At 43.0% G+C, this 22663-nt stretch overlaps 1 protein-coding gene across 2 annotated transcripts in view; it reads left to right on the plus strand.

Moving 5' to 3' along the window:
- Positions 1-22663, plus strand: part of grm8a (glutamate receptor, metabotropic 8a) — a 132275-nt gene that overhangs the window by 42801 nt on the left and 66811 nt on the right. For both annotated transcript variants that reach the window (XM_084573554.1, XM_084573555.1), the window contains exons 2-3: positions 21907-22042; positions 22441-22595. In XM_084573554.1, the coding sequence (XP_084429680.1) occupies positions 21907-22042; positions 22441-22595 (291 nt within the window). The remainder of the gene's footprint in view (positions 1-21906; positions 22043-22440; positions 22596-22663) is intronic.

Consider the following 22663-nt stretch of genomic DNA (forward strand, 5'->3'; position numbering starts at 1 on the left):
TTATGGATTTGCCTCATAATCTTTTACTGAAGCAGTTTTCATCTCCGGGCTCGCCTGTGAAGTGATTGGGAGGAACCAATCGCAATTCACTTCAGCCAGAAAGCTACAGAGGAAAGGAGACGGAATGAGAGAAACAAGGAGGGAGGAAGGAGGAAGGAGGGAGGGGAGGAGTAAACAAGAGGCGGAGGAGGGAGTTACAATAGGGATGGAAGGTGGCGACCGAGATTAGGAGGGAAAGAGATAAACACCTGAAGGATGGAGGGAGAGACAAATGAGAGTGATGGATGGAGTCAAAGAAAGTTAGCAGTGAGAGAGATAGTGGAAGGAAAAGCAAGAAACAGGAGGGATCAAATGCTGGTGAAGGTTTTTAGAGTGTAAGTAGAGAGACAGAAACATCAGCAGAGCTGCAAATTGATTTGAAGGACCTACAGAATTTAGTCAGATCACCTCAGAGACAGTGATGGAGACAAATAGAATCGGGCATTTCTCGTCATAAGTGCATCAAATTACATCCAATTATGATTTTTGCTGCTTTCTCCACATTTACTCTGTTTACATATACAGGCCCAAAGAATCACATTTATATAACCGCTTCTTGAGTCTGGTTACTACTCTAGTCTTGTAGTCTTAATAAAATCTAAATGAATAAATGCATGTTTTTTCATGTTGTGAAGGCAGGATAAAGCCAAAAGATAAATAACTTCTTTAACATTCACTAATGTAATGTTTACTAGGTTTTATATCCCACTTGCCTGACTTTGCATGACTGAACACAATAAAAACAAAGAGTCTTGGGGTCATTTTTTAAGTGGTCTCATCACATGCTTTGTCCAGCAGAGCTAGCTTCAGCCATGCTTCTGCAGTGTCGCCAAGTATGCATCACAGCTGAGCAGATGGTGGGTTAAGTTAATAAACAATGACCCATGCATTTTCCCCTTTTCATTATAACTCCGGGGCAACCAGCAACCCCTGGGACCGCGAATATGAAACCAACACACAAGTGCCAAAAACTGTAGTTCATGTAATGTCCACTAGAGGCTCCAATCCTCATATGTTAATATGTCCAGCAGCAGGAAGAAGCATGTTTGTGGTTTTATCATCCATAACAGCTGCATATGGATAAATCTATATACAAATCATTCATTTTAATTATATCAGGATTAGAAATTGTCAATATTTTAGAGCATGGCTGCTTTGAATGACAGGTGAGTGCCCTCACACGTATGCAAAGGTGTCACCCGTCCATCTTAGCTCCACTCATACCTCTCCTCTTTATCCTATTTGCCACTTACATTGAGCTCCTTTGGAAACATGAGAGGTAACAGGAGGGTTTGTCCGTCTTCACAAGTCAATGACTGTAACACAAAAACTGTCTCTACTTTAAAATGAGTGTGTTTGGGCTCGTGTTCAGAAAACAAAACAAGCAAGATCTGCATTTACGAGTATGGGTATTTTTATTGCAAATTTTTAGATGTAACAAAAGAATTAAACAGCCTATCACAAAAAAAGCTATTGGCAGATTGATCAGTAATGAGATCGAGGCCGTTACACTTCTTGTGTTGTGATTCGTCTGTAGCGGTATTTTACTGTTGCTGTGCCAGAGAGCCAAATGAGTCTTCAAACTGTCTTGACATAACCTTGTAATTCTCAACCTTAACTGTGACGTGGGCGGTGAGATTGTATGAGGCAGATTAGAAAAAGACTCTGTTAGACAAGGCTGACAGCACCAACAGAAGATGAAACAGGATCCGTGAGTGGGTGTGGATGTGATGTCGTGTGTGTGTGTGTGAGTGAAAGAGAGAAAGGAGCTGTGCCTGTAAGAGAGAAGGAAGATTTCCTGTTGGTGCACATGCAACAGCGTTTGTGTGTGTTCAAGTGTATGAGCAAGCAAGGACAGCGTGTGTGTGTGTGTCATTGTGAATCCATTACCAGAGAGGGGCAGTCCATCACATTAGAGTTAAGACCAACCTTATTAAGATAAGGAAGAATGAGACAGACCTAAAGCCTACAGGAACCACAGATAAGACCAGGCACTGTCAGTCATTGTGTGTGCATCTGTGCGTGCATATGTGTGTGTTTGTGCGTCTGCGAGGCGTGCTTATGCATGTATTATAACACCCTATCTCCCTCTGCATCGCCGCCTCACTTGGTTCGAGGGGAAACCAGTGATTAGTGACTAAGTGGGCTCAAGACTTTCCTTGTGAGGATTCTCTTTGGTACATTGGGCTGAAGCTGAGGCATAAAACCCATGTCTGAAGAGGATGACTACCTGACTAAAGCTTTTTTTGAAATGAGGTTCTTTGAGGTAATTCAGTTACAATTTGGACTGAATAATATCTTTTTTTCAATACCCAGACTCTACAAGAAGAAGAAATGAAGCATTCAAATGTAAAATAACATGCAGTTTAACACATTTTAAAGCTAAAAGTACCATAACAGAAGCATTTTATGTCAAAAAGCTGTTACACATCAAGGTGACATCGGCCATTTTCCGGTATCAGCCCAGCCGTGAGGGTTGCTGGCCCTTTTTTTTCCCGGTGTGTCCGGCACCATTACCTCTAGTAGGTCCCTGTGTCGCTGGCTTTTCAGCCAATTCAGTGTGTTTACTCAGGACAGGAACAAGTTTGGTGAGAAAGATCTCAGCAGAAGCAGTGCACACGAAGCACACAAACATTTTTTGCAGACGCGATCATCTAGAATGAATAAACAGGAGACGCCAGCTCCGTGTGACAGTTTGTAGCTCTTTCTAGCCTCCCAAGCTTAGAGTCAATGCTGTAGTCCTTGTGGCGCGTTCAAGTGCAACTTTTTACCCCACATACAGTCGACATCTGTCGTTGCTAGTAGTTCTTTGAGGTTGGTTTGGTGTGTCAGCACCACAAGTCTATTAAGTTGTCAGGCAGTCTCATACCTCTCCTCGGTGCTCTCGAGACAAGGGTGCTCAGACATCTGAGAACTGATAACAGCCTGCCAAAAGCTTTCTCGAGTGAGTGAGCTTGCATAAACATTTTTGGAAAGGACAACGTGAATTTATCATTAAAATGCTTCTTTCCGGTATCTGATTCTTACTTCTAAAATGTCACAGCGTCCCCGTCAAATCTGTTTATTACCACACAGTGACGGTGTAACTATGACAGCAAAAATAAAGGACTGTTCTTTGAGATGGATTACATACGTCAAGCGATGTTTAAGTCTCTGCAAGTTGATTTCTGCAGTGCTGTGAAAGGAAGTGCTGCTGCATTTAAAGACAGAAATTCAATCTGAAAAGTTTTGAGGAAATGGTCAGCATTAATTTAAGACGTACATATTTTATATTCCCTGCAAACCTAATGATACGCTGCATTAATTCTTAAAGCTCTGCGTGGATGATAATCTGTTTTCAGTGGTGTTTTCTCCTTTCCTTTCATAGTATAATAGAGCGTTCATGTCTGACATTGCCCTCTGCCACTCTTCAATTTTTTATTTCCATCTATCCGTCTATACAGATTTTATAAGAGCGGAGGGAAAGATTCATAGAAACAACCGTGCATTAACATGTTACCTGGTTGTTATGCACATGTACACACAGCACGCACAAAAAACGATCATAGCAACATTTCGCACTTACAAACTGACTTGTCGTGTGCACAAGTGGGCAGTAAATGTTGCTGTCGCGATCAGCCCCTCAGCTCATAAAGACCTGGAGAGAAGATCCAAGTAATCAGTGAACATGCTGTAAACTGGGTGGAGGATTGTGTGTGTGTGTGTGGTAGCAGACACAGATAACTCACACAGTGCAGTGATGAGAGGGGAGAGACTGCAGTGGCATACAGCTGGCATTTTATGGCACCGCAACACTCCTCCTGGCTGCTTGTCTCCCCCTTTTGCAGCCTCACTCTTTCACTCCGCCACCCCTTCCTCAGTTCCCTGCATTTATGCTTTCATCTGCTCTCACCCCCCCCCCCCCCCCTCACTCCCTTTTTTGATCTCACGGAGTCAGCCTCGTTCTGTTTCTCCGTCTCTCTCCCCAAAGTCTCGGCTCGTCTCATGCAGCTTTTCCACCATCTTTACCACCTGCTTCCACTCGCTTTTCCTCCCTCCATTTTGCTCTTCCCCCTCCCCCTCCCCCCGGGCTCCTCCTCTTCGCTGCCCACCGCCAACCCTTACCCCGCCCCGCCCTCACCCTCAATGTCTGTAATCCTCTCTCCTTTACTGCGAGGCGTCGGGGCTCTCCGGTGCACAGTGTGAATGCCTAATGAATCTTATGTCTTTTACAAGCCTCAGCCCTTGCCCATCTCTGTCCTGTCTCTCTCTCTTTCTCCTCTTCTTTACTTTCCCCTCTCCTCTTCTACCTGCCCGCCGCCGGTCATTCACTCTTTTGCTTTATTTACTAGCCAGGAGCCATCCAGCTATTTACGAGGAATAAGAGCTGCCCAGGGGATACGCGAGGGGGTGGGTGGATTACTTCCTCTTTTTTTATGAGGAACCAGGAACCTCTGTATAACGGATGGTGTGTAAAGGTGTCTTGTCACAGCACACGTACAGTGCTTTACTTCTTTCTTTGCCAAACTAGTTGAATGTTTTGTGTAACCAGCTTTTTTGTTTTTTTTTGGCAAACTATGTGTGTGTCTCCTGACGGTAGCTGAGATAGATTGCCATTCAATTGTTGTGCGCTGGGGAGAGTATTGCTCATCGTGTTCTCATGTTGCCAATATCTTCCCTGATCATCCTCCCATTGATTTCGGGCTGTTGCAGAAATGGCTGGGTCATGTGTTTTCCCGTATAGCTCAGGCTTCTGATAAGCAACCCTTGTACCCAGACCACCAATAACCCCTCAAAATGACTTTCTGATCAAGTTATCGATTCCAACCAGTGTCGTGTAATCAGCCTGGAGGTGTCGGCATCACAGCCTCTTGCATTCATGTATCAATCAAGCATCTACCCTCCAACCTTGTGATTACTTGAGACTGATTTATTCTTTTGAAATGCTGTGGCGGATTTGACAGGTAACCACTCAGACGATAGTTAATTCACATGTAACTCAGTTTGGAAATCGTTGAATCTCATTCACCAAAAAGAGATTACCTTCTTCTGTCGTCTAAAAGGTAAAGATTTGCTGCTCGGTTTCTGTTTTTGCCATGCTACATACTGAAAGTGTTATAGCTCGCTGTATGATACCAGCAAATGATTTGGTACTAGCGCAGTGTCCCTAAATCGGAAAACTGCAAACTGCATTTGACTGGTTGGATAATTCTTCTTTAAGTCAGGTGCCATGTAAGGCCGGGCGATATTTTAAATCCTTTGATTCAGCTCCATCTCAAACTGCACTACTACATCGCTGAGTTCAAAGGTTCACAGCCTACGAATCATGTTCTCACACTATACGGCCCGATGCTCTGATGCGACTTGACTGCTCACCCTGTACGACCATATACCACACGTCGGACTTTTGTATCCGGAACTGCGACGTCAAAAAGAAGTAGAAGAAAGAAGAGGAACCCGGAAGTTGGAGACGCACATCGAAGTTGTTTTGACGTAACTTCAGCGATCGCGCATGCTCTGTGCGAGAGGTTGAGGCAAATTGGCTCGTGGCACTGCTTCTACTGTGCGATACCTTCGCGAGGAGCGACCAGGATTTCAAACAAGTTTGATTTTCTAGCAAGCACACGATTTGTGATCAGGAGCTCGTCGTTAGGTGTTAGTCTCTCCTCGTTACCCCACGTCTACTGCACGAAGCACGACACGCGATTGAGACGAAATTCGTCCTGATTCAAAAAATGGTGTCGAATTCGATCAAAATGAGCCAACAATCGCACAGTGTATGCCCAGCTTAACTTTATTTAACTTTAAGTGGAAGCTATGAGTAGTGAACCTGGAGAGAAGCGCAGCAACATTCGGAGGCTAAGATGAACAACGCACAGTAGAAAACAGGAGAAAAGATGTGAATCCATTAAACTACCACTGCTCAGGATTAGCTCAGGACACGTCCATTTAGCGGCGCCATATCCGTAATTACCACCAAATCAATGCGTGCTCATTTTTTTAAAGCACAGTTGCAGTGTTTCAGACTTGCCCTTCTGGTGGAAATAAACTACTTTATCAGAGCAGTCTTTAATTAGTACAGTTAACAGAGCACAGTCTTAAAACGCAAGCTTCTTTCTTGTTAAAAAGAAATCACCCTCTTTGTATTTTTCAGACACTTATCTATCTTATAATGATTATTGGAAGGCTTGAGGCGTTTCCTCTATGCTGAAAACGTAAGGTTTTGGCAGCTATATATTGTCCTTCCGGAAGTTGAAGCTTTCACCATTGTTGCAGTCATTGAATCTCTGTAACGGTAACATTCGAGTGTCTGTGCTGTGAATGAAAGTGAATTTGTACATTTGTACCTCTTGTCACTTATACCGCTAATTGTCTGTCAGTTTAAACCTGTTAGAGTTTTTAGATGATTATATTTTTTCTTTTTACCACGTTGACTTAAGGTAAGAGCGATACAGCAGAAATTTCAAATTGTATTTCTCCCTTTATTAAATGGAAATCTTGCAGTCCTCCTTAAATCCCAGCACTGGGCTGATTCAGACAGACTATAGTGACATTTCTGGCGGCGTTACCACATGCTGCCCATTCGAGAGGGTTTAATAGGCCTTCATTTTGGATTTTTAACCTATGACAGAATTAGCGATGCTCTAGCGCTGTCCCCGTTTAACGACCTGAGAAAATTCAGCCTCATTTTTTACACCTAGCTGGACCTGGCCGCTGGCGAAGGTGTCACGGGGCACGCAGACAGATTGCTTCCAAAGCCTCCTCAAAAGACCCCTCGTGGATGTCCGGCTAGATTGCCTGCGGTTCCTCTGTCATCTTCGTAATTGAAAGAGAAACCATTGACACGCAGCCATGTCGGGCTGTCATACACCTGTCTCTCTGTTAATGTAATGTTAATAGAAGGTTAACCTCTGGAGGAAACTCCTTCCAAGTCTGCCTGCGTAATGATAGTGCTTGATCTTTTTCCTGTGCTGTGCATGTAGCTCGGTGTGTGTACGTGCAGCATGTCTTGTGTGTTTATGTATGTTTGCCTTAGTTTTATCATGTTTACTGGACGTGTATACGTTCTTGATGTGTTTGTGCTTGTGTCTGAGGTCGATACTAAATCTTTTATAACAGGTTAATAACTGGATTTACTCGCTACATGTTGACATATGGCGCAAATCCCTCATTTGTAAACAACTCCACATGTCAATATTTTTCTCTGCGCACACATGCAATATATCAAATATGTCCAACCTGCTACCACGGTGTACATGCAGTTGGCTAACTGTAATAATATAATTTATTTGAAACTGCACGGCTGAGCAAAAACACAAGCAGCTTGCTCCCTCTCCACTGAATTGGTTTCCCTCTCTGTTTCCTACTTGGACTAATGCGCTGTTATCTTCAGGCTGAAATTACTTCCTACGCTTTTTACTTCTTTTCTGGAAATTCTCTCACACCTACTTTGTAATCCATAAAATGGCGTAATGATGATTCGCTAATTGCTTGACTTTCAGCTTATTGCTTCATATATTGGTGATAGGAAGTACATTTTCTGGGGGAAGTATCGCAGAGTTTCCCCCAGGAAATTGGTTAGAGGAGGGCATAAGGAAGGCATTCATCTCTCACACTTAAGTGCCTGATGGTAGCTGATGGTGCTGTTTCTTTCCTCCTCTTTGTCAAGGCTTTCTTTTTACAGGCAGTGTGACATCCTGCTCTAAATAATCCCTGCGAACTTTAATTGATGCGATCGAAGAGTCGCCTGCTGAGCTGATGCAGGTCAGGATCAGTGCTACTGACACATCTCATCTGATTGCCTATGCAAATATTAGGTAACAGCTTAAACTCGAAACTCCCGGCATGCATTAATATAAATTGAAGGTTTTTATTTCGCGCATGAGTTTTATCTATCTGTGCTGTAGTATCAGGCTTCACAGGGGAGTGTTTTCAACTTTGTAATGTGTGGTTGGTCAAACAGAACTTTTGGATTGCACTTGCTGTTTTGATTGTGTCTTGAAACGGTTCGCATCATTTGAATCTCAAGAATCGTAGCTTTCCAACCGATAGGCAGGTACACTGTAGCCTGATGTTCACCTCCCAAGAAATGTACCTATGCGAGGCAGCAACCACGTCTCTGTGTCTGGACAAGCACAGAAAATCCTCCCTCCTTCTGCCTCCTACACACCATCTACTCAGGCGTCTTCTCTCTTTTATGTCTTGCAGAGATTTCAGTATTTATTAATTGATCTCCAACGTTACCCGCGCCGTTCCCGTTGTCATTCTTTGAAGCGCACTGCACCCTGCTGCTAAACTGAACACAGCTGAGTTGCAGAATGATGCAGACACACTAGCATAGACCTCTACAGCGTGGGCTCTGTGTAGTTCCCTTGTGGGGGTATAAAGTAAACTTCAGGGTTTAAACACAGACTTATGTTGTGCTCTTGCTCCTTTGTAACTTAATACACCGTTTAGATAAAAATAAAACCAATAAGATATTTTTTGAACATTATATTCTCAGTAACAGAATATATGAAAGGATACATGCAATGGAAACCACATAAGTGCGTTACTGTGGTGTGCAACAAGCAAAGGAACAGCTCGTTGTTTAAGGGCAAATAAGCCGTCTTGCAACTATGTCGTCGTGGACCAATAACAGTAAAACAATATTCTGTGGCAAGGTGTATGGGGAAACTGCTCGCGGAGAGCGGCTTGAGGCGCAGATGTGGTTTGACAGAATTAGATTAAGTTGAGGTCAAGGGGAACATACCTCAAGAGGTGCTGCTTAAACAGAAATGGATGGAGGGAGAGAGGCAGAGAGACAGAGGATGGAAAGAGCGAGAGATTAATAGAGGTAGGTTGTATATGTAAACTGAAAGTGAGGAGGAAAGAAGGGGAGAAACACAGAGAGGCAGGAAGGCAAAACAATAGCTGAAACAAGGGCACTGGCAACGCACCAGTGAGCCTTGTTTTCCCCTGTTGCCGGCTGTATTTTTCCTCTCTTAGTTCCTTTTCTGACAGCTTTAATCAACACAATAAGGCTTGCTGAGATTTCATTATGGAACCATGGCCGCAAGGGCCTTTGAGGAAAGGATAGATGGATGGAGAGTTTCTAAAGGAAGCAGAGATGGAGGGAAGACAGGAGAGAGATATTTGGTAGACAGAGGTAAAGAGAATACGATGAGTGAAGTCAATAGCAGGAGAAAGTGAGAAAGAGCGCAGCGGAGAGGGAGGGATGAGCGAATGAAAAGGCAGGGGGTAGACAGCGAGAGAGAGAAGCGATGAATATAGCTGGAGAGTGGGATTAAAGAAGGGAGGGAATCGATGGATGGATACTGACACCCCCGCAGAGGGGAAGGCTGAAATAATGGTGTTATGTGGCCACTTGATTGGCCCGGGGCAGCATGGGGCCCCGCAGAGGAGCAGTTCAGTCTCGCACTTCCTGGATTACAGGGTCAAAGGGCACCCGGCAGAGAGGCAGATCATTTTTTGATGTTTTTTAATGGAAGCAGAAGGAAAAGAAAACAGCTTAACCCACATCGCTCATATACAGTACTCAAACTCACAGTATGTATAGAAGATGACACAACTAGCCCCGCTCCTCAGTAAGCTTGTAGCTGCAGAGCTATGCCGCCAGCGAAACATAACTCACATGGAGATCGACTGTTGGTTTTATTGTTTTTATGGCAAGAAATAGGGCAACTGGTAACCAGTATTGACTTGGATACAGCAAAAAGAAATCAATACTGATGATTACAAGAAACTGTGCAATAAACTACCAATTACTTGACTTATTCCTAAAGCATCAAATAAAAAAATATAAGTTTCAAGAGAAATATACAACAGGGCTGCGTTACAAAAATAGGCTTTGTACAAAATTCTTCGTATAAAACTGATAATGAAGTGCAGAATATTATTGAGGATATATTACAGTATACATGGGTGGACCATTATACTGGCATATATGTGACAGAGACAGTTAAAAATGGCATACATATTGAAAATCAAGTTGAACTAATCTCAAGGCTGTTAGATTGAGTCAGTGTCCAGCGGCAGCGACGGCTACATTTGTCGACATTTGACGTTTACTGCAACCACGTCTACAACTTGGGTTCCTACAACCAAATTCACCGTCCTGATTCTGGGCTCGGAGCATCGCGTCAACCCAGATACCGCCGCTGCGTTGTTGACGGCTTCTTCCACACTCTGGCGTATTTTCCTTGTTTCACTGGAAACATTGGGTCAATAAAAAATAAAAAAAATAGAAGAGGGTTACTCAGAGCCTGGAACGTCCTCCAGTGACCAACTAGTAAACTACAAATCGATGGGTGACAAGTGAATTGCTTTATATGTGGACGTGGCCTTTAACTGCAGCTGCTATGGAAGTATGCCTTTACTGGCTATAATAGGAACAGAATGTCTAATGGAAACCGGCTACTGCTGCTACAGCATTACACTGTTTTCACACATAAGCCCAGGATACAAGTCATTTTCAATAGAGTTCAATAGAAAACAGATGTATAACGACACCATAGAGCACATGAGAAACACATCAACTGCGACGGTGTACAATGTTTTTTAACCTTGTTGCTCATAGTGGGGACATTGGGTTACAGTTGAGAACATAAAAATCGAGATTAATTTCATACCCTCTATGTTTGTCTGCAAGTTTTAAAAAGGTTATTTATTTCAAAGCTTTTAAAAGGTTAATGCTTTCTTGCTTTGACGGGATAATCTCAATTGGGTTTGTCAACCTGTCTCAACACCTGCATGTTGCCAGATCAAAACATAACGGCAACATCATCCATGCTGTCTGGATGCTTGTCTACAGAAGAAGGCTGGACTTTTGACTGTGGCTCTTCCAGCGACAATGAGTCTGACGTGTCCTCTGGTTGGACACATTGGAGCAGTCACTCATGATAACGCCGCTGCTTTCTATTACGAACCCCAGTGGCTATTTTCTCCCACATACTTTATGTTTTCTTTGTGTACATACTGTTTATGCTGCGCTGGTCTGAGCTGTTGTTTGTCTGTCACGCACACAAGCAATTTATGTCAATCTAAGAGTGAGTCAGAAAGACTGATAGACGGAGCGATCGCAGGAGGAAATCCAAACTGATCTGCTGTTCCTCTCTCAAATAAGAAGCCTTATGGCGTGGTATGTGGTGTGTGTTGTGCAGGTGCAAATCTGCAGGTGCAGCAGTGTTCCTAGAGAAAGTTGTTTTTCTTTTTTGTCTCTAAGAAAACTAGCAGCTGGTAAAGCCTTGCAGAAGTGTTGGCTCAATATCCTCAAATAATAAGAGTAAGTTTTACAACCGCATAATTAGAATGTTCATTTCCATGACAACATTATTCAAATTAAGGAAGGAGGCCTTGGATCTATCTCTAGAGGATGGTGATAATGATTCTCTCCTCTCCCCTGCTCTCCTCTCCCCCCCCCCCCCCTCGATCTCTAGTCACAGGGTTCAATCAACCTGTTTTAACTTCTCTCCTAGCTGAACTGTAAAGCCATCCCTGACCCCCTTTTTCTCCAGCTGACACGCTCGACCGGCAGTAGTTGGAAGTGTGTGTGTCTGTGTTCCCGCCATCCACTGGGCAGAGGATATTCGTTGTGCGTTGTTATTCACCCGGAGTATATTATCTAGTATCTGTCCTTGTTTGCCTGCGACACACTCACCTTATTAAGTACTTAGTAAATGCCAATGTACTCGGTCTAACCTTTTTTGCTGTCCTTCTCCACTATTCAGCCCAACCAAGCACCCACACAGACACATACCGTATAATCAAATGGCACGTCGCTGAGTAGACAAAGTGCAGCAAATGCTAAAAGATGTCTGAGTGCACTTGGTTACCGTCTATTTCATCGGTTTATCTGTATTTCTTGTTTGATCTTTACAATTTAGAAAACCGTTTTAAGCAAATATCCAATGAACATGTGTAGAAGAGTAGTAGATTAGATTAGTACTGCAACATATCATTTCCTTCTCCAGGTACCTTGTGAAATATCAAAATGAAATTGTAAAATTATGTACAAATAGCCGTCCCATCGGTCCCTCATGCAGCTTCTGTTTTTTTTGCATATTTCCCGTGTTGTCTGTGGCGAAAACAAGATGATGCATCTCAGGGGTTATCCTGCCGACTGAAATCTGAAATATGAGTTGCCGCCGCATTTGTTTTTCGCCATCTAATGAGCGCGCACAACTGCGGTGCAGCTGGCAGTGGGTTTGGATTCTGAAAAACGCATTACTCTCCCTGCACTTTGCTCGGTCTGCTCGGGAAATGGCCTGATCAGGTACGCAGGGGGAGCTGAAATCACCATAATCCCGAACACTAAAATGCGGCATTTTCGCCACTATCACACCCCCGCTGAACCTCGCCGCCTGCTTAAGTGAAGTCAAGTTCAGGACAAGTCGCCAAAAATATCAAACGCTGGCAGTCCGGAGTCAAACCTCTGTGTGTGTCTGTCGAAAATGTCACTTCACCAGCTCAAAGCCTCCCGTATGCTCTGTCGTGAAAATAGAGCCTTTTGACTCATGCATGTCGACACGGCGCTGCCTTCATGTCACCTTGTCGCCCGAGCTGTTGGCAGTAAACTCCGTGTGCATTAATGCTGCAAGAAGCAGAGCCCGAGGCCAGCGGAGTGTGCATCAATACCTGAAGAATACTTCATGTGCAAGACTTATTGATCAAGTGAAATCTATGCGTGGGACATTGTTGGTCAAGGAAATATTGCAATGACAGCACCTCGTGAGAGTTAGGTGTTCTTTTGCCATGAAGAGAGCACTGTTACATTGGTTTGGGTTTGTATGTGAACCACTGAAGGTGCAAAATGCTGAATATTATTGAAATAATTGATCTGTTCAGTGTTACTGCAGGTGTAGCTTCTATATAATTCAATTTGCCAGCATATTGATTTCACTACTTTAAAGCAAATAATGGCCTGTGATGAATATAAATGAGGTGTGCAATAAAACCTATCCTATCCGTCCTATTTCAAGTTTGACTGTGGTAAGCTGCTTTTAAGCGGACGTATTGATTGTAAATGTCACATTTTTTTAATGGAATCCTTCTGTTGTTGCTCCAAAGATAAAGAGGATTTGTCTGGAAAAGCGTGAGGTTTCATGCACAATTGGCTAAACTGAGAAGACTGAATACAGTTGAGGGCATTTAGTGAATGGCAGACAGTCATTAAACTAGCCTTGTGTGCCCAGATTAGAATTTGAGTGTGGTATCAAGCCACACAGAGAAAAAACACCTCAGCACAAACCTGCATATAATGATGTGATGTACGCTGAATGACAAGTGCCTTGATTGCGGTTAGCTGTTCATCCTTTAAGTTATTTCACTGTCAATATGATTTAGTCCAGATGCGATAGTGGACTCTAAACATCTCGCTTCTCCCACGGCAACCATTTTGTTGTGAATAAAACAAACTCAGTAGCGCTCATTCACATTTAAAGACTTGCTTGTCTTTCGATTTTTCTTCCTCTCTATCGCTCTTTGAGTCTTGGCTCTTCTGCAAGGGTTGTACTTGTGCTTCTTTTCGCGTCAAAAACCCACTATAATTTTCCCGGGGAGCCCGTATTTTAGCATGCAGCTGTATTTCCAGTGTTTGAAAAGCTCTCAGAGTGTTGCCAGCCCACCCATCGTAACTGCTGCAAAGTACATTAGAGTAGCACACAATAGCCCCTGTCACTCTCAGGTGTGAGACAAACACACGCACATAACAAACACAGGCGTATCCACCAGCCATAATTTATTCATGGGCAAGTTTTTTTTTTTTCCTTTCATTGCCGTTCAGTCATCACGTTTTCCCACACGCAGATGCTATCAGCAGCAATAAGCCTGTGTGGTCGCTGCTATTCAGAAACCATTATGTCGTCCATATATTCAGCTCCCCGGCAGATTCTAACAGGAACAAATTGCTAGCAGAAGTTTCTGTCTGCGCGATGTGTTGCCTTATCGATGACGCCGGTGTTAAATATTTAATGTATGTGTGTTTAGTTTAACACTTAGGAGTGATTCTATTAACGTGCTGATGCACAGTTTTCATTTTATAGTCATGTCTTTGTGCACTGCTTGGTTTTGCAGATGCAAAGCCTGATAAACTGAGTGAATGTCTGGGTGTGTGTACTTGTGCCATTATTTAAGTCTCGGGCTGTTTTGTGTTACATCCTGGGTGAATGGTTAGCGGGGATGATTGATAATATCCTTTTTTTATTGTGTTTGTCTGTCTGTATTGTTAGAATCATCAAGTATTTTGCCTGCATAGTTATTTAACTGATGGAGAAGCCATGCTCCATTAAGTACTGTATACAGTACATGCAAAATGAATTGCAACATCTGCGTGGCTGTTTCTTCCTGCCTGTTATTAGTTTAGAAATAAGTGTAAATAAGTGCTGTCTTTCTAGAGAAAGTTTGAGTTCATTCATTTCATTTCTTTTTTTATTTTCACATCATGCCAGATGGACAAACACAGATAAAGTACTATACGTGTTGTCTTTGGATGGCGCTGAGTTTATGCGTGTGTTTACACGTGAGATCCTTCATCCCGAGATCAGACATGTGCCGGAGGAAAGCAGGGCATTCCCGCCCGGAGAGTAACGGGCGTCGACAGGAATCTGACGCTGTATTAGTGTGTGGAGCAAACGCACATTCACATGCACGGTCACATTCAAGAGCGTGACCCAAGTGTGAGGGCTCTGTTGTAATTGGATGTCTGATTACTGTCAGATAGTGCATGTGTGGGGAGGATAAAGGGGGGCAAGAAAAATGAAATTAAAAAAAAAAACTTCTCTAAAGGGAAAGCGAGATAACGATAGCAACAACAGAGATGAAGAAAGTGAGACACTCACGAGTCACAGGGAGAGAGAGAGCACCAGACAGAGAAGTGGGCATGTTCTCTCTTTGTGATCTCTAAGCTTAACATTGACCTTGTGCATTTTATCTGTGGTCTGACATCCAATCATCCCTCGCTTATCGCTCTCCTCCCTTGCCTTATACTCGACATCTTTTCATCTCTCCATCCTTTCCCATTTCCTTTCCCTTCCCACCTCCTGATTCCTCTCCCATTCCCCTTATCTATCCCCGCCGCCATCTATCCTACCTTCAACCCTTCATTCCGCCCCTTCCTTCGCCATCTGCTTCCTCATCCGATTCCACCCTCGGTCTCCCGCCGTCCAGCAGAGAGCCGGTGGGATTCATGTGATTGATTGGAAGTATTGGTGATGCGTGACAGGTGCCGGAAGGTCAGATGACTCAATGGAGACATTAACTGACTTGTCTCCTGCCTGAAGACTCACAGAACTAGTCTCCAGTTGCACATGTCAAGTCTCATTGCAGCGCTGATAGTAAACAGTTCACTTGAAAGGACAACTGGGCTCTGTCTGTGTTTGCTGAGACTACAGATCCATTTGGAGACAAACAAAGGTGCATGACATTTACATGCTGTGTTTAAGAAATTAAATTGTCCGTTTTCACCCAATGCAGACAGCGTTGTGTTATTTATTTCAAGAATAGACCATACTGAAAATGTGCTATGTGTGCTTGTTGGACAAATGATCCACATACAGCCTATACAGCCTTTTTCTGAGGCCTTATCTGAACTGTTACTTTACTACTGCTTCCACTACTTAAGTCTCATTCAGAGGAAATGTTAAATAGCCTCTTCCTTTTATAGCAGCAGATAACATCAGATAATTTCTGTTTTTCATTTTAGTTTTAGGTTCATTCTTGTTTTCAGGCATCAGTACTTACACGTGTTACTAATATTACTAATTCTTTATGCAATGCTTCATGCAGTAGGTGTCCACCTGTCTCCCGACTTTAGATAGACTGAACACACAGAAACACACATACATATACTTTGTCAGTGAAAGTAGCTAGAGTCAAATGATAAAAGGCCAAGATTTATTGTATAAAGCCTAGTCTGTCCTGTCTGTGCTGTGTTACCTATCTGTATACAGAAAAACAGCTCGTCCTCTGTATTTAAAATAAAGATATTAATAAAGATTAGTCCTGGGAGGTGAATAGTTATGATTTAAGGACAATAAGGAGAGAAAGCAATAGCAAAACCATTGTTAATCTGTTTGTACAGAATTGTTTTACTATTTCATTTGGACAGTGGCCTCCATGTAGGCACCCACAGGAGATATCATTTTTAGAAATTTGACGTTTTTTATGATCTTTCTGGTGCTATAAGCCGTCTATACGCCAGTATTGGGCCAACATATGTTTTCTATAGCTGCTATTTTGGAGATGACTAATGCTGCACTCAGGGGTTTCCACTAATTTTGATTCCAGTGAAATGCTTTCTTAAATTTTCATGTACATCCCTCCTCCTGTGACAGCAAATAGATCTCGTTCAGCAGTATCATGGGGACTATAAATCTGGAAACGCTGCTCATGATGCTGCTATTCAATTTTTGCAAGGAGTATTACTGTTATTAGCATTACTATTGTTAAATACTTGTGTTTTCCAGTAACTATAACTTTTCATGTATGCCTGTGCCATTTAAATAAAACTAGTTACTGCACAGCATCAAGACAGGGGTGGTTTCTGCAGTGTCTAGAATTGTAATGAGACAAAGCAGATGCAGACCGGAGGATAGGTCCTGCAGATGGAGCTGTATTATTAAATTGTTCTCCTATACACAGATGCTAGATTGTGATTATTTTCTTCTTTTTCTGTATTTTGTCTGTGCAACACCTTTCTGCAAATTGAAAAAAAACTTTTTTATCCATTTTCCTCTTGCCCTTATCTGTGTTTTATTATCTGCAAATTATTCGCAATTTCAAGCTCAAGTCCATTATACACTCACAAAAACTTTTCCCCCTCGGGCTGGGTTCAGGTCTGAGCAGCATCTTTTTTTGGGTTCGGGTTAGGGCCGTCCTAAATTTTCAAGCCCATCTGAGGCTCTAAGACCTGCATCCTTTAAGGCATATTTTAATGGGAGGATGTAAATCTTCTTGGGACAGCGGTTTTGTGGGTGATGTCAATGATTCATTAGCAAGCCTGGGGAGAAGTTTCAACTCTGAGGAAAGAAAATGCAGAACACAATATTTACTGCACTACTTAATCCACTCCACAGAGGGGGAGAAAAAAAAAAGCCAGCACAGTTACTGGAGTTCACACAAATCCAGCGCTCAGTGTTAAGAACAGAACTCACACAAGCATGAATTGAGAAGCCAGCCGTACACATATGCACACATGCAAACACGTGTATAAATCAGTGACTTCAAAAGCTGCAGTGCCCCAAGCCATTAACAAAGCACAGGGCAGCTTTTAATCCTAAAGCATGTGCTAATGAGGTTTGGAGGGAAAGAAAGGGTGTCAAAATCATTGTATTTGCGCGTGAATGTGTCGGTGTGCTTCCATACTATATTTGTGTGAGAATTCTCCCATGGTAACCATTCACTGGCAGGTATTTACGTGGGGACGAATGCAGGAGGCGGGTTTCATCAAAGAAACTCTCGCTAAGCTGGAGAATGAAATTAATTTCTTCCTGCGTGGGTTTGCTGGCCCCACAAAGCTTCACGTTTGGTCCGAGCATATTGCATGTTGCGCTAATATTAACAGCTGATAAGGCATGTGTCTGAATAGTTGCCAGGACACACGCTTACTGAGAGCGTGTCACTCCCTATAGACCTTCATGTTAAAATGCCCTACTTTACAGCCAAATAAACATGTTTACAGCCTTGTACAAAAATGGTTTTGGTCGCTAAGCTCATAGCTAAAACCGTGACTACTTTGCTAATTTTTGGATTAGCCAGTAGTTGCATTAAGGCCAAGATGGCAATGACTGGATCTACTAAACATCAAAAGCACAAGGAGGAAACCTATTGGTAACGTCACGTAGGATATGTCAGTCTTCATGTACAGTCATGTAGCATAGCTTAACAAATAAATAATATACGTGAACACGTTTGTGTGCACACACCAGTACCAGTGGTATAATCCCTTTAAAGTTACTCTCATTATTCATTCTGCCAGTATAAATAAATTACAGAGAGTGTAATCTCTATAAACAGATACGTGCATATTAGAATCGGTAGGCAAGGGACAACATATTGGTACCAGAAGCCTTCTGGTTTCTGTTTGTAGTCCGACCAGTCACATTAGATATTGACTTTAGTTGCATGCAGGTAGAGAGTCTGTGGAGAGCAAAAGAGGCAAACTGGCCTGTAAGGGCATGTAAGTCGTGCCATGCGACATTTGTATTTTAAAGAAAAACTGTGGTGTGTAAACTGCCTACTTGTAAAACAATCTTTTTGTCAACTCAGTTCTTGCATCTCAGGATGTTAGTCAGACTGTTACATTTACTCGGATATCTATTTAACTCTCTGACATCCACAAAACGTGGGCTGTTCCCTCCAGAGGCGAAGACATGAGATGATAGCCAGTTGGTTCCCAGACTGCAGAGGCCAAGAGTATATCAGTGAGTATGTGTTGTACACCTGCAGTGGAGAGTAGCATTTTACTGCAGTGTACGATTGAATTCCCTTATAAAAACCGAGATGCACAAAAAGTCGATGAAAAAGTCAGTGACGGGATCGATCTATCCTTCCATCCTTTAATTTTTGTCCTCTTGTCGAAAGCTGGATCACAGGTGGTATTCCAGTAGTATCTCTCCCTAGATGAACTTTCTACTTCCCAGGCCAGATGAGATATGTAATCCCACCAGCAGTGTCTGGGTCTACTATGCCCTGTAAACCCTGATAGGGAGGCCCCATTGAAGCATCCTCACATGTTGCCTGAAGCATCTGAATTGGCTCGAGTCCACATGAAAGAGCTCCTTGTCCTGTCTCTTAGTCTGAGTCTAGCCACCCTATCAGAGAAATGTTTAAGTCCCAGGAAGTATGTGTTTCCAGTTCCTCATATTAAGTACTTTAGAAATGTACTCTGAAAAGTTTAACAAGCTGAAGGTGAGAAGAAAATGATAGAAGCAAGACACACAGAGTGAGAAGGATGAGTAATTTCTCTTTTCCTCCCCATTCGAGGCCCTGTTGGATAATAGATGAAACGGTGCAGGGAGAGTGTGGGAGGGAAGCAGATTGTTAATTAAACGCTGATGCAGCGTTGTTTCCCATCCTGCAACGGAAAGAATTCAATCTCAGAACAGAATGGAGTTAATTACCAACTATGAGGTTTCATTTGGAAGCACCGGACGCACTTAACATTGAATTTATCATCTCAACTTGAACCCAGCGTCTTTCTTTAAACACCTGCAGAGAGGACAAGCCGATACTTAAACACACTCGCACGAAAATGCTCATCAATCTGCCTGCGCGAGTCCTGCGTTCACTCGTTGCTCACGCTCACAGGCTGATGCCTACGCAGGCACGCATGCACAACATAGTTATTTAGGATGGGAACAATATGCTTCACACCCACGCCCAGAGACGTGAGCAAACACTCACTCGGAGACACACGAGGAATTAGGATTCAGTCACATTCAGTTCCACACTGAAGCCTCAATAATCAGGTTATTAGCGATAAACGGAGGCCTCGGCGTGTTGCTGCTCAGCGGATGTAGAGCTCATAATTCAATTAGCCCGTTGTACATGAACGTGCTACAATTGGTGAATTATGTAATAATCTGACTATTACTCTGATCCAGTACCCCTTTTATCTGAAGTGTACGAGGAGAATTTCTCACATTAGCATGCCCGGCAAGTGATGGTATACATTTAAACGATTAAATATCCAGTTTTTCCACAATCAGCCAAATGATGAGCCTTCAGATTGTGAAAACTGTAGCTTCGGTTGCAAGCCAAAATTGATTCGACCGCTTTTCACGCTTTGATTGCTCTAAATATAGAGACTAATCCAAAGTTATTGCATTGCCTTATTGGCATCACAGACTATCATGTGTTGCCTTAGCCTGGCGTAGGTAGTAGACTGAATTCTAATCAGATTCACGTATTTAATTGTGGGACAGAGAAAGTTCTGTTGTTAACTGTTTCAACTTCACACTGCTGAGATGATGTCCATCACCACATGAAGCCGAGATCTTTGCTCGAGCATAACCAGTTCCCTACAGAGAGGTTCCAGACCAATTTCCCCCCACAATATAAATTTGTGTGCCAGGAGGTTGGTCTGGATTCCAGGCTAGTGCTTCCTGTTTACGATGAATAGCTAATGTCCACTGTTTCTTTACTAACAGAAGGGTTGGCAGCATTTGTCTTGGAGAAAACTCAAGTGCTCCAGATGAACCCTTGGAGCGCTTGCAATATCAATACTAGGCTTTGTAGTTTAAAAGCACTTTTTTCGCCAATTGTTTTCCACTCACCAGACAACACAGAAGCATTGACCTAAAAAAAATAGGTTGTTGTTCACAAGATTTTCTGTCTCTTTCTTTATGTTTTACTTCCAGTCTTAAGCAAATCTTCTGTCAGCTGTGACGTTTGTGGGTTTTGAAGTTAAACCTTCCAAGCTTCACTTTTTATTTAACTTCTGCGAGTGATTTAAAAAAAAAAGAAAGAAAAGTTGTTGTTGCTTCTCCTGACCTGAACTCGGCAGCTTTCCTTTCAACACGGGGCAGCAAAGGTGTGCGCGCTAATAACTGAGGTTCCCTTTTAACAAGCTGCTTTTTTTGGCGCCATCAAAGACAAAGTGTTTTAGGAGTAGCAGTGGATTTGGCTGCGACACCCGACTGTCAGGGGCGCGCGTGCATGTGTGCGCACGCCCAACTGCACCTAATTGCACGGACAACATTTGATATTGTCTTTATCCTGAAAGTCTACTCTCCGTGGGGACAGTTATTGATGATGGGTGTGAGGCTATGAAACAAATGATGATTTAATCACTTTTACGCCGCTCCAAGGACAATGGCGAGGAAATACAAACCTCAGCAACTGTGGATGTTTGTGTGTCTCGTTCCTTCACGATCCGCTATTCGTGTGTTAGTACACAAAATTATCCTTGACAGCATAATCTGAACGTCCATGTATTTGTCTCCAGTGGAAAGGGTGTGTGTGTAAAGGGGGCTTGCGCACATTTTGTCACTTTAGTGATTATCCTTGAGAGGCTTTTAATTTGAGACTAATGAGTATTTGTTTTAGCATTCATGCACGCTGGTGTGTGTGTGTGTGTGCGTGCGTCTGCGTGGGCATGAATCATGTGTGTGATTAAGGGTTGTGATACAGCGAAAGCGACAGACTGTACAGATGTTCAATAAATGGGCTGGAACAGGCAGCGAAGAAAGAGGACATCATTCATACTCTGTCTCACGCGTACACACAAATGCACTGAGACAAATGGCAAAAATGGATGTGTAGACTTGCACAGCAAAGAGCACGGATGCAAGCAGCCGGTCCTACATGGTGCACCGGTTACGGATATAGCACAGACATAATCCTGCCCTCACCGTGAGGTGGATTTGAATCATAACACGGCTCCATTCATCTTTCCCTTTGTTTTTCACACTTCTCTTTCTTGCGATCAACACCTCCTACCTCAGCAGTGGTTTCCTGTCGGCATGTGCTCTCTCGTCATTTCTTGAGCAGTTCTCACTTCAAATTTCCATCCCTTTTTATTTTCCCCCCTTCCTTTTTCTTATCACATGTCCAAAATGACGTTATTCCTGCTCTTTTATGTCCCTGATGCTTAGTTTTCTTTGTGCTCTTCTTACCAAGTCTACAATTTATTTTCAATATGTTGCTTTCTGCTTCTGCTGCAATCCTAAATATCCTCTCATTCTTATCCGTGAGGCTGTTGGTAGTGTTAAACAGTTGATCAGAGGTCTCAGCACGGTGCTTTCAGCCAAGTTTACATTGCAGCTGTATAAAATGGGGATGGGCTTTATCAGGGGAGAGCAAGTGAAAGTGAATACAAAAAGACAGATGCAAATCAGTGACCATAAAATAACCGTTCTGTTGCTCTTTTTCTCTCTCTCTCTCTCTCAGGTGGTGTATGTATTGCCCAGTCCTTGAAGATCCCCAGGGAGCCCAGGCCAGGAGAGTTTGACAAGATCATCCGACGCCTGCTGGAGACCTCCAATGCCAGGGCCATCATCATGTTCGCTAATGAGGACGACATACGGTACGTGCTGTGCACTTTAACAAGAGCCCTGCTGCACTGTTCCTCGGCTCCCCTCAGTTACACTTTTTGTTTAATAACTTTTTCCGTGCCATTTTTGTGTTACAGTTAAAACACCTCCTGCATGTTCAGTTTGAGTTGAAAGCATATTGTACTGCTGATATTATGACAGGGATTAAATTCTTAAGCAGATCGCTTGATTTGAACTGTGTGAACAATATGTAGCTCAACACAGACTATATTGAGAGTAGCTGAGGAGGCTGAAGTTCATGATCTTGCTCAAGGGAACCCCAGCAGGGCAGAGGGCCACCAATAGGACCGAGCCTGAAGCACCCAACACCCTTCCCCTTCTTATTTCTCTTCTTTTCTAAGATTTCGAAATTCTTTACTTTCTCAAACAGACGAGTTCTGGATGCAGCTAAAAAGAACAACCAGACAGGCCACTTCCTGTGGGTGGGGTCTGACAGCTGGGGGTCCAAGATCTCTCCTGTGATTGGCCAGGAGCGAGTAGCCGAAGGAGCCATTACAATTCTTCCCAAACGAGCGTCTGTGGATGGTAAGAGTGAAAAGATGGTAATAACTGAATAAGTTATAAATAATTTCTTTTACGCACCTGGTTTTCTG

The sequence above is a fragment of the Chelon labrosus genome (assembly GCF_963514085.1).
Source record: "Chelon labrosus genome assembly, chromosome: 23".
Lineage (NCBI taxonomy): Eukaryota > Metazoa > Chordata > Actinopteri > Mugiliformes > Mugilidae > Chelon > Chelon labrosus.